The following is a 13383-nucleotide window of genomic DNA, read 5'->3' on the forward strand; positions in this document are numbered from 1 at the left end:
TATACCTTTATGTGAGAGGCACACAGAGAGAACATGTTCGTGCTTGTCTGCGTGAGACAGTGTGCGTGTCTTTGTGTACTCCTGTGTGTGTGTGTGTACGTGTGTACGTGTGTGTGTGTGTGTGTGTGTGTGTATGTGTATGTGTATGTGTGTCAGGGAGCACTGTGACGAGAGATAAGAGGCTGGCAGGAAGCTCACGGGAGGGAGGAAACCCCTGGTGAAGGAGGTGGGAACGAGGACGGCCAAGACCTCCCCAGTTCACGCGCACACACACGCACACACACACACACACACACGTACACACACACACGTGTACACACACACACACGCGCACACAGGCCTGTCCCACACAGGACTGAGAAGCACACAGCGCTACCTACCTGCCTGCACAATGGCTGACCAGAGGGGGTACTGGTCCTCAAGGGACCTGCAGAGTTATCTTGGGCACTGCACCGTGTCAGACCAGAGTGGAGAATGGTCTACATCAACAGTCACTTTCCAGTGACTGATTCTGATAGTAGAACTACAAAACTGAAGATTCCGTGTACTTAATAAAGCTTACTAAATGATGCAAATTAGAGGGTCAAGACTTGACTTTTGGTAATGGTCGTACTGTAGAACCACAACAATGCTGCAGAGAAGACACAACAGATCACGGTGCTTGTAGGGGTTCAGCTAGGCTGTTAGCCTAGCCTAGTTTAAAAGACCATCAAGTGTGTCACTCTCTGACACAAATACAAACACAAACACACACAAATTACACACCCACGCATAAAATCACACATCTAAACACAATCATTCTTGCACACACACAGAAACACACATCTCACACACACAAACACTCTTGCGCGCGCGCGCACACACGCACACGCACACACACACACACACAATAGCCCTCCACCCCCGCTCCTCCTCTCTTTCCTCCCCTGGTCTAAGTGCCCTTTCTCTGGCTGGTCCTGCCAGCGGTCCGGGCCACTGTGCCTCTGGGGAGCCCATTGTGATTGTGCTCAGATCGGTTTTCGATCCGGTCAATGAAGTCCCTCCTGAGCCGCGCAATAATAAAGCCAGGGAAAAACGATTAGCACGAGAGAGCAAGCAAGAGAGAGAGAGGAAGACAACAACCACCACAACACACCCACCACAACACACCCCACACACACACACACACACAGACACAAACACACACACAAAAAAAAGAAGAAAAGAGTCAGAAAAAGGCAGGGGTGGAGAGGAGAGGGGGAAAAAAATCAGTCCACCTGCATTTCCAATTTTTTCCTCCCTAAACCCAGGGACTGGAGAATGGGGGCCTATTGTGATTGCGGTCCGATGAGCCCCTGGACCTGTTTTTGAAGACTGTGCCCCCCCCCCCCCCCCCAAGCCCGAGTGTCCAAGAAACGGACAGCCGAGAACCAGAGCCATGGTGTCTGCTCTCGTCATGATATGGGATGGGTGGATTCTGCCCAACGGCAGAGGTCCGCCAACCACACCTGGGCCATCAGGGAGAGGAGGGGAAGACTCCCAGGTGGTTGAAGAACTTGCTCTGAGGCCTCAGTGAGACACTGAGGAGGAGGAGGAGGAGGAGGAGGAGAAGAGTGTCTGAATACGGCGCTAAGCTCACGCTAAACTACAAATGGTAAAAGGAGTTCACTGACTAACCACTGACAAGCCTTGAAACGACTTAATGACGAACATGTGCGCTTTGGACAAAAGCGTAACCGTAAACATAACCATAACCATGTGAACATTAAAAACAATGTGGGAGTGCTACTGATGTTTTTTTTATTACTTACTGCATGACTTCTTGCTACTTACTGTGTAAGTAAATAGTGTATGGCAGCCTTCAGTGTTTGCTTTAGGGAAGCAGGTAAATCCTGTTCATGTTAACAAGGCAATCATATTGTAAAGACATAATACACCAGGAGACACCAATATACCATGATTTTTGGTGTCTATGACACTCGCTTGAGCATATCTGATTCTGATTCCATTTCAGCTGCAATTATGTCAATTTACTGAACTGCTCTCTGAAAACCTAAACATCAACACAAACGCCTAGCAACATTCCCAACATAAACAAATATAAGCGCACTGAAAGTGCACCTGCTGACAGAGAGGAAGGAGGCACGAGAGATGACACTCTTTCATCATGGGTAAAAGAGTAAGTATTGTTTACAACCAAATGCGGAAGGCACCGACTGGAATGACTTAAATTGGAGAAAAAAACACTAAAAGGTGGCAGTAGATTCCCAAGACGTTAACATCTTTACTTCAGTGTCAAGTCATGCCAAAGCCGCACAGCCAAAGTGATGACACACGTACCAAATCAAACCACGAGGAGAAAATTACAGCCTGACAGTCTTGGGAAAATGCTTTCACTGGAATTAAAACAACACAAGCACACCCTGCAGTAAACCGAGTGAGGCCTCGTTTACCACCTAAGGGCCAAACCAGCGTTTGGCCGTCTGAGCAGTGAAGTGCTGTCATCTGCTAGGCCCTCTATTGGCATCGGGGCGAAACGGTCATGACCAAATCCGACGATGTCAACCTGTTCCCTTCAGGACTAAATGATTTTACTGTGGCAATCTTTCGAAAAAGTTTCAAAGCGAATTTTCCAGGATTTTTTGCTCGAGTCATCATGAACGCACAGGGGGCAGACTTAAGCGCTTATTACACCCTGAGGCGTTATATCTTCGTCGAGATTGGGTCTCGATGGAACATTACCCGATATGACTGTTGCTCTAAGAAACAGCTCAGGAGGCAGAGACGGAAAGAGGGGGAGGAGGTTCAAGATGGAGAGAGGGAGGAAAGGAGAGAAAGGCGGAGGGAGGGAGAGGGGGACTAATCCTTTAACAGGATTTTGAGTGCTCTCTCTCTCCCTCTCTCTGTCCCGCTTTGGCCTGTGTTGGGGTGAGGCACTGCACGCTATGACACGGCTAATCGGGTGACTGCAGGGCGTCGTCACATGACCTCACGAGAATCAACCAGCCTTGCTTACTTACCGCAGAGGAGCCGAGGCGGATGAGGAGAGGGGAGGAAAGGGGTGTGTGTGTGCGTGTGTATGTGAGTGAGTGTGTTGAGTGAGTGTTTGTGAAGGTGTGTTAAGAGTGTATGGGTGTCCGTATGTTTGTGATGGTATGTTAAGAGTGTATGTCTCTGTTTGTGAGGGTATGATAGAGTGTGTGTGTGTGTGTGTGTGTGTTTCAGGGAAGGCTTTTGAGTGTTTGGAAATGTTTCCGTTCTTTTTTTTTTTTTTTGTACGCGGTGCCAATGTCACGTACCTCATCTTGGTCTCTTGATGGCTTTGACCTCTTCCCAAAGATGCATGCCAGGTCAGTTTCACTGCGACTGGATAGGTCTTTTCCTGAAAGGCAAACAAAAGACTTTATGGACAACAACAGAAAAAAACTGACGACACTCTTCCCAAAGGGAAAGAAAAAAAACTCTTCTGGCCTTGATCAAATAAATCTCCCACGCATTTCTAGATCCTTCTATAATAAAATCTGGCAGAAACATGTTGAAGAAACACGTCAATGCCAGTGTTGTCAGTTGTTGATTGCTTCAATGCGTACATGCCAGCTGCTGATTGATGGAGTAAAGGACACAATCTAAACAAATGAGACATAACTGAAGCAGGCAGCTGTTTTGAACTTGGGCCGAGAGGAAAGGTGTTGGAGAAGCAGCAGAAAGACTGTGGGTGGAGGTGAGGGGTTGGGGGGATGGGGTCAGCGTTCTGTGCTGCCACCGCCACTGAGGTAGCTTATGGGGGGGGGGGGGGGGGAGTAAAACAGCCAATAAAAGAAAAACAAACGAAGCAAGAGAGGGCTCCACCTCGCCTCGCAATTTATTTATTTTTCTTTCTTTCTTTCTTTTCTTTTTTTTCCAGACCCTCAAAGGCTCCAGGATCGGCTGGCTGTCCATCTCGGCCTCCCTACCTCCAGTCACACTCGTCCAGCTGCATCCTCTTCCTTCAGCCCGGCTCCTGATAACATTTGGTTATTTATTGCTTCTAGCCCCCTTCTCCCCCACATACACACACACACATTTTTTTTTCTGCCTGTTTTTTTCAAAGGGCGCCTTTGCCTCTGCCTTACAAGCTCACCAGAAGAAGGTGGGAGACGGAGGTGAAAAAAGAGCCAAGCTATCCAGGGAGGGTCAAAGTGGCCTAAACAAAAAGACCGGGTCATGCAAACTATCTATTGATCTCAAAGGAGTTCCACCATCACACCCCCACCCCCCATAAACACACATACACACACATACCTCTTCAAGCCAGAAATTGGTGTGTGTGTTTGTATCGGGGGTGGGGGTGTAAAATTTAAAAAAGAAAAGAAAACTTGACCTTCTCACACTCCACATAAACAGATGAACTAAAGAGTGAGTGAAATGTAGATTCTAGTAACACCAACCCCTTACTCTCTTTCGCTACTTCATAATATGCTAACATAAATGGCTGGCAGCCAGTGGAAGGCCCCTACCTGGCCTGCACTGCTGAGCCAAGAGAGTGCAGGTATTAAGGGTGTGGGGGTGGGGGTAAGGGTGAGGGTTGTTAGGTTGACAGGTGATATGGCAACAGGCGCAACTGAACACGGGCCAAACCAGCTTAGCAAAATCACAGAGACTTTCAGGAGATCGACAAGCTAATCTGACAACCAACAAACTAATTGGCTCCCATACAAGAAAATAGGGCCAAGATCAAACGTGCTCCCAAAATGACATGGAAATTGTTGACAAATAAAGCCGTGTCTGTTAAAAGATTTCAGCAATCGTCCCATCTTGTTCAACGGAAAAACACAAGTAGAGTGTTAATAGCGCTAACTGATGGAGTCAAACTTCAGGACATCCTGTAACAGTTAGTCTGCATCCATTACGATGAGGAATCAACACTCCTAAGGGTGGATGAACCACCTGGAAATGGGAGCGAAACAGGCCATGTGATGCAGGGGAGTGCTCGATATTCTGCTTCAACTCAGCAGCTTATCAGTTGATGAATAGGCAGCCAATTAAAAATGGGTTACTGGTTTACACACGAAAGAGCAAGTGAGCGAGCAAAGGGCTAGTTCTGGAGAGACTCGTGCCTTTCTACAGAGACAGGGAGGCCATCAATCATGCCTAGAGTCAGCCAGGGCCGGTCATCAGAAGCAGAGTTTTAGAAATGTTAGCGTTGAGAACAGATGCCCTTACTCAGACATTACAAACTCTCTGCCTTTGAGGGTAAAGGATATATTTCTGATACATGTCCTAATATGCACCATGCACATGTTAACCTTGTGACCCAAAAGCTGGTATTTGATGGGCATGGAAATGCCATCTCAAACTCAAGCCCTGATAGTCCGCTTACTGGAGAAGGATTACTGTCTGCTTCGGAAAAACCAGAATGCACAGAGCTAGCAATGCCATCACCTACCCTTGGCAGTGGCAGACAGCAAGGCATAAGTAGCATTTGCCTACTGGCAACCTCTTCATCTTCACATGTAACCGGTTTAGCCTGGATAAATCCATTACTCGCATTAACCTGGCAACCGTCGCCTAGGGACGGATATTGCAGGCACAGGCCAACGGAAAGACAATTTGCGGCATCGCATAGCGCTAGCTGGTAACCAGGAGAAATCCAATACCACGGATACGCCCTCACGGACTCGGTCACTCGGGGGGGCGGTGGTGGTGGTAGTGAGGTGACTGCAAAGTATACCCACACAGCAAGACAAGACAAGGTAACTCTGCCAGGTGAAACTTATCCCGATGGGATCACACGTCATTGCAACTGTGCAATCCACAAGTAGAGCAATGTTCTATCTTCAAGACCCCCAGACACACAGTTAGACAAAGAAAGACTCTAAAATAACTCTGTTGGGCCCAACATATCCAATGGGGATGAAAACACACTGGAAAAGTGATGCTCAACTGGTGGAGTAAAATACTGACATAAAAACCCTGGGATTGACTCCCTGGGGGCCTGCATGCTCTACGGTTATGTAGCTGCCCAGATGTCAGTCAAGTTAAATAAAAAGCCTTTTTAACATGAATAAGGCATGTGGATTGTAGGAGATATCTTCTTCACAACTGTTATATGTTATTACTACATGGGGAAAAAGGAGTTGACATTCTGCAAGTGAGGCGGAGGTGTCCGATGAGTTGAGCTAAGGTCACAGAGCCAGGTTCAGAGGGGTTGTCTGGGGACAAAGCCATCTCTCCTCTTCACAGCGTGAAGTTTGGGTCAGGGAGCATCCACCCTATCCACTCCACACACTATCCCCATCCTCTCTCAGGCCCCTCTCCTCTCTCTCACACACACACACACACAGACACACACACACACACACGGAGCTTTTCCTCTGGCCTGCTAAATTAAGATCACAAAAAATCAAGGCGAAAGGGGGAGATGTCGTTGACAGGGAGCGTCTGGTCCCTATCTCCGAGGCCCATCAGGCGGTGATTGAGGCCATTTCGTGCACCCAAAAGCGACCGTCCTCGGCCCCACGCAGGAAACAGGAAGTGGTGCTTTTAAACGCTTTCTATTTCTTTTTTTTTGTGTGTGTGGTTGTGTCCTTACTGGGTGTGATAAGGGACAAGCACACTTTCCCCCACATTCCACACTGCTGTGGAAAAACAGCGCAGCAATGTGAAGAAAAATCAAGTGTTTTTGTTCATGATAACCACAGGCAGAGATGGTATCAGTGACCACAGCGAGGAGCTGTCTGGAAGTCTGGAACTTCTGTAGACATAACTGAAAGTCTCTGATCTACATGACTCAGGTAATTAAAACGTGGCGGTATTCCCATAAATTAGTCAACCCCTTCTGCAGTAAGTGACCTAATCCACCTGGTCAAGAGCATATGACGTGCCTAGTACTACCTTATTCAAGAGCACTAAAGTAAATGACCTGGTGAAAGCCCACTCGACTCCCCAGCTCTGTCTCGGGTCAGTGCTTAAGCTGACCGGAGAGCTCTGACCCATGACCGAAGAACGACATGGTTAAGTGGAGCAGGTGCCAGTGAAAGTGAAAAGGGTGCCGGTCAAAGTGACCGGCAGAGGTTTCGTTTTCCGGACATTTTGATGATATGCCGGTCAAATATCCTATTATCCCTTCTTAATTAGTCAAATTGAGGAAAACTGGAGACAGGCTATGTAGCTTAAAGAATGACATAATCAGGCTGTATAGAATGCAACATGTTCATTAGCCTAACTTAAACAGGCCTAACAAGATCTAGCCAGTATCTTTACATGGACAGCAAGAGTCCGCATTGTTCGTTATTTTAAAAAGGCTACGTTGTTTGTTGCTGCTACCCACGTTATCTCCAGTGGTGACTGTTTAGCTTACACAGATGCACACACACAAGAATGAGCACTCACACCAATACCCCCTAATGCTGTGCCTCTTTATTTGATAACAATAAATTAAGAAATGTTTCCTTTTATGGGAAATGTTTAGTTTCTTTTTCTTTCGGCCGCGGTTCAATGATACCGTTTAATTGTGCCAGAAATTATCCGTGGACCAGTAATCGCCTCATCGAGGAGGCCCTAACCCTGCAGATCATAGACAGAGAACGCATAGGCCTACTGTATGCTTTGGGTAAAGTTTGCTTTGCATGTCCAGTGTACACGGAGAATGGCCGTGTCTTGGAGCAGCCGCACCCCCCGCAACTCCACTTCCAATGTCACTGATTCCGACAGATACGCCCGACACTTCTGTTACTTACTTACGTTACTAATTTATCATCATCCATCGTGCCTGGCCTCTGAAAAAACTTTTAAGGCTAGTCTGCCTGGGCCTGGCCATGTTTGAACCGCCTCACTCATTTGTTCGTTGTTTAACATGGACGTTTTAAGCGTGCGCTTCCTATTTGAAATACAGCATAGGCTATGCGTGTTGTTTAATAACTTACTTTTCAAACGGTAGAGCCTGTTCATTTTAAAACATAGCCAGAGGATGTATAATATAGGCTTACATATTAAGGCTTATTCTCAAATTCAGATTGCCTTAGGGGACGGGATTATTAGCCAATTTCAATCGGACAATTTGACAGGAGAGATTTAATTTTGTCGGACATTTCATTTTTTTTCCGGCCAATGTCCGGTACCGGACAACGAAAACCCTGACACACACACACACACACACACACACCTTTTGGGGAAGTCCAATGTCACACTCACCTTTAGTGAACTTCATGTAGTGTACCCTCTTCCTGGAAGACTTGGACTTCTGCTCCAGGCTGAAGTTCTCCTGTTTGTCCTCCTGTGCAGGTTCTGGTATTCACACAATGGAGTGATTACATTGTTTAACACCTATTCAATTAGAGATTTCAAATAAAAACACACACTGAATCATCATAACAAGCACTACATCATCCCCCTATCCCCTAAGGAGTTGTCCTCAAAGTCTTAATGGATAAATTAAAGGGGTATTGGGTTGAATAGTTGAATTATGTAAGGCACGCCAGTTTAAATCATATGAATTCTGACACAATAAGCAAGGTGCAAAGACAATCAAGGTGGTTCAGTGAGTAGGCCTATTGTGTAATTTACTGTTGAAGTAGGTCTACTTTTTTTTTTTTAGCTAGGTGGTCCGTGAGGCTGTTTTTATTGATCAAGTGGTCCTTGGTCTGAAAAAGTTTGAGAAACACTGATTCTCGAGCTTTGCAGAAACACACAAATGTTCAGGGGATCTCAATGAATGTTAAAAGGTGCAACAGCACCACCTAGTGTGTGAAACTACTACATGGATATAGAACTCAACAATTCATTATCTTTATCTGGCTGAGACATGTGCAACAGACAGCATGTGTCACATTAAGTACCGTTGGTGGTGTCCTGGCCATGGCAGTTGTTGAGATCTGCCAGAAGCTGATTGAAATCGTCCTGATGTGCAATCCAATTATCCTACAATGTGTAACATAAATAACCCACAAGGATTGTCAGCTTCATCCAATTACTTAACACTATTGAAGTTGCAGTCAGCGATTGCGTAGGAAGTCGTTTTGTTTATGTTTATATTTCAATTTATTAGCAGACGCTTTTGTCCAAAACAACATGCATTATATTTTAACCAATAACCAAACAAAACACACCAGAGAGGTAGCTCACCCCTCCCTTCAGTATTGCCAGAGAACCTTCATGCATGGTTTCATTTTTGTTTGTGGGACAGGCTGCCCCCATGTTTCCAGTTGTGGGGCCTGGAGGGTGTTCCAAGTACATGGTTTAGTGACAAACCTGGGTAAGTTAACTCAGAGTAAGTGGTAAACCTCCTAATAGAAGAGCTGTATGCCTTCATTCTCCTAACAAAACAATGCCACAGGGCTCTTGTTGTAGGAGGTTTACCACTTAGTCTGAGTTAACTTACCCAGGTTTGTCACTAAACTACGTACTTGGAATACCCCCCCGGGCTGCCTACAGAGACTGGGGTTTTGCTGCAGTGTAGCCTAATCACGGAATGGGCAACTAGCAGTCATGGGGACATTCTTACTGAGTCTGACAAAAAAAATATCATGGGCTTGAAATCGCGTACAATCGCTGACTGCACCTGAATGGTTCGTTTATGAGCAGAGATCTTACCTCATTACTGGTACTAGTGCCCAGGCCAAGGCTGTTGTTTTTTACTTTCACCTTGATGTGCTCTGTAGCTCCCTGCTCGGTTTTCCCCAATCCCTAAAATACACACGAGAAACGTAACTGTAAACAAACACTGGAGTAGGGTTAGAGTAAAACAGATGTTAATTTGAGGAAAATTAATAAATGTAAAGAAACATTTGCACTCCACGCGTATGTTGCCATCATACTGACAGTCACGCAATAACACGTGGGTTGTCAAAACATATGCAACTGGTGACCATGCATCGAGACGTTGTTCTTCATCATAATGCGAGTTTGGTACCTACCTTGCCCTTGGACCAGCCCATTCGCTCCAGCATCTTCTGGCCGAATTTGGAGTCATCCTTACTCCAGGCGCTGTTCCTGGGATCCACAGACCATTTCTGCTTTCTGCGGGCTGTTGACACATTGAGGTTAGATTATATCTGTTTACGATTTAAAAAAAAGAACTGAACAACAGGGAAAAGAATATTTTAATCAAATTATCCATGCAAAAACGTTTTTACGTCGGTCAGACAATTTACCAACATTTAAAACCATCAAGTTACTGTACAAAGTTCTGCTATAGGCAGAACTAGCTAGCTATTTTGCTAGCTGACTAGCCGACCCAAAAACGTGTTTCAGTCGTGGTCTGGATATGTCAATTAATTTAAAAAGTACATATCTCAAAATTACACCCACATACTATTTCTATATGAGACACTAATGTGACATTACGTTGCACAATATGTCTAATCTATCTATCTGTAATACAGAAATAAAACTCACGTTCTGCCAGCATGGCCATCTTGAGGTCCTTGAACACATGAGGCGATTCACGACGGTGCCTTGGCTTTGCCTGTATAGAAATAAATATGAACATGTATCAGAGAGGAGACGGGTGGTAATTTCACATTTTAGATATTTATATTTTAGATTTCTACAAATGAGAAATGTATCTTGAAATATTGTGTGTGACATTGAAATACACATTCGGAACTTTTTGTTGATCCGAAGTCATTGTAAAAACACAAGGGGGCGGTGTAGTATCAATTAATGTAGATGGAAGGAGAGGCTCTTGAGGTTCTGGTTCAATTAAAGTGGCTAGGCTGCGCTGCAAAATAAAAATGATACTGATGCGTGGACAGGTGTAGTATCTTACATTTAATCTTAAAGAATACCTGTTAGACTAAATTGGTCAAGTTGATCAAATGAATTGAGACTTCGAGACAAGGAGCCAACATGTCCACAATGAGCTTGGTCTTCTTGGTTTTGAGAGCCAGGTTGTTGTCAGTGCACCACGATGTTAGGTCCAGGACCTCCTCCCTGTAGGCAGTCTCATCGTTGTTGCTGATGAGACCAATGACCGTAGTGTCACCTGCAAACTTGACAATGGTGTTAGAGCCATGTACAGGTGTGCAGTTCCTTTGAGAGGATGAGAGAAGCGTAAAGAAGGACAAACATCAGCGCAGCTCAGTGCCTGGTTTCTTCCACACACACCGTTGGGAATTGTGGCCAAATAATTCATTCGTTTCATCAGACCAGATGATTTTACTTCTCATGGTCTGAGAAGGCTTCCATCTGTCCACTCTACCAAGGCCTGATTGGTGGAATGATGCACCAATGTTTGTCCTACAACATTTTTATCCTCTCAAAGGAACTCTGGATCTCATTCATAGTGACCATTGGGTCTTTGGTTACCTGTCTGACCAAGGCCCTTCACCCTGGATTACTCAGTTTGGCTGAGCAGCCAGATCTAGGAGGACTGTTGGTTGTTCCAAACTTCCATTCCATTTGAGAATGATAAAGGCTACTGTGCTTTTGGGCACTTTCAGTGCTGCAGAAATTTTCTTGTATCCTTTCCCAGATCTGTGTCTTCACACAACCCTGTCTTGCAGGTCTACCGAGTTCTCTCAATGGAATTGTCTCTGCGAGACACTCTGGCAATAAGCAATGATGCACGTTACTTTTACCCCTTGCATCTCGGGGAACCAGCTAAACTGATGAAGACAGCGCTGCAACGTTGGAGGACAGTAAATATTGGTCATAGTGTTATCCGATTGCGTGCAGTGAGATTTTTAAATGCATGCTTGTTGCCGCCCCTCGAGTTGGGCCATTTTCCAGGCTACACCATCTACCTTATATAAAGTGATGTGTGCCTTTCCAAATAATGTCCAGTGAATTAATTTAGGCTCAAGTGGACTCCAATCAAGAAGAAGCATCTCAAGGACCATTGATAGAGCTCAATTACAAGCGTCATAACAAAGGGTCTGAATACTTTTTCAGTCTTTTATTTTTTATAAATTTACAAAACACTCACACCTGTTTTTTGTGGAGTGTTGGAGTATTGTGTGTAGATTGATGAGAAAAAAAATAATTGAATCCATTTTAAGATGAGTGAAACATAACAAAATATGGAAAAAGTGAAGCACTGTGAATACTTTCCGTATGCACTGTAACGACCAATCTGTACATCTGCTTATTTTAATTCGTATTTTGAGCATTTTTGAATATTGGAGGGGACATGTCCCCGTCAAAGTATATTATATGGCCATTAGGTGTTATTTCCTGAAGCACAAATTTGTTATCATTTATTCTTGAATTATTCTCTGAAGCAGACAAAACAATAAACCAGCATACCCCTAAATGTATCTGTAATCCTGTGTTGCATAATTAATTCAGTCATGAATTTATTTTTGGACTGCCTTTCTTTGAACAATTTCTAATTTCCATTCAATGCCACGCCCTACAGTTAATGTAAGTATTTGAAAGGCCTGAAAGCCTATAGAGGTTCACTTTGTAGTTCTTGGAAATGTATGTATAAGCATTATTATAATAAGCATATTACATTATCATTATAAGCATTATACAACAGTTATTCGGTTAAACAATGTATCACTTTCCCACTGGATAGATGGAAGATATGAGGCAATTAAAAACACGCTGAACGATACTCTGCTTTCAGCCTTGTGTCTGTGGCTGAATCACAGCCGTGGGGATACTCTTTCTTTACCAACCCTACTCTCATTCATGCCATTTTGCTTGAACATAGACCAAACACTCCGGCTGTTTCAGAAAGTTCAGCATTGAAATACTCCTTGTTCAAATAGATCAAGCTACTTCTCACAAATGTGCACCTCCTATTACTTTTATGAATAGCGCATAATAATGGGTGTTGCCATACAAACCATTCAGCAACCAGCATCAGACAATATGACAATAGGGGATATCTAATATCGCCATGTACCAGGTGATTGCTGAGTACAGGAACAGCGCTCTTTGTCCTTGTTCTGAAATATGGTCCCACAATAGTGTGACCGACTTTAACCTTGAGAACGGTAGGCCTATTGCACAAGCAGCTATCTAGGGAACGGGTGGTGTTGGCGGTCAGTGCAAAATATTTGTCTTGCATCCAGATAGTGTGTTGAAGTTGTCACCAGAGCTGCCACTGTCAGAGTAACACTGCTGTGCTTATCATTTGTCCTTATACATCTGATGATAAAGTGTTTTCAATGGAAATCTGCAGCAGTTCTGCTGAAGCAGCATCTTTTCAGTTAAATGACCATTAGCAGTTAAATGTGTGGTAGACCATTAGCTTGAGAGGTCAGATAGAAGCATAAGAACACTATTTGAGTATAAGAACACTGGGCCACTACGGTTTGAATGCAATCATCTATGATTGTAGGTTACATGTAAATGCATCTAATCAAGTTCATCATACCACACAAGCCCTCAGATCAGATGTTCTTTCATTTTGTTTTTCTTTCTTTCTTTCTTCCTTCCTTTCTTTCTGTCATTGGGCCCTCATTCATTTTCATG

At 44.5% G+C, this 13383-nt stretch overlaps 1 protein-coding gene across 1 annotated transcript in view; it reads right to left on the reverse strand.

Annotated features, from left to right (window-relative positions):
• Positions 1-10382, reverse strand: part of pinx1 (PIN2 (TERF1) interacting telomerase inhibitor 1) — a 29729-nt gene extending 19347 nt beyond the window's left edge. Inside the window, exons 1-6 of the mRNA XM_076272099.1 lie at positions 10354-10382; positions 9873-9982; positions 9550-9642; positions 8796-8877; positions 8152-8244; positions 3279-3361 (exon numbers count right to left, since the gene is read on the reverse strand). Of these exons, the coding sequence (XP_076128214.1) occupies positions 3279-3361; positions 8152-8244; positions 8796-8877; positions 9550-9642; positions 9873-9982; positions 10354-10372 (480 nt within the window). The 5' untranslated portion in view covers positions 10373-10382. The remainder of the gene's footprint in view (positions 1-3278; positions 3362-8151; positions 8245-8795; positions 8878-9549; positions 9643-9872; positions 9983-10353) is intronic.
• Positions 10383-13383: the final 3001 nt, after the last annotated feature.

This window comes from Alosa pseudoharengus, unplaced genomic scaffold, assembly GCF_046254945.1.
Source record: "Alosa pseudoharengus isolate Yale_2024_CS ecotype anadromous, Long Island Sound unplaced genomic scaffold, YU_APseudo_1.1 YU_APseudo_1.1_scf_7, whole genome shotgun sequence".
NCBI classification, from domain to species: domain Eukaryota; kingdom Metazoa; phylum Chordata; class Actinopteri; order Clupeiformes; family Clupeidae; genus Alosa; species Alosa pseudoharengus.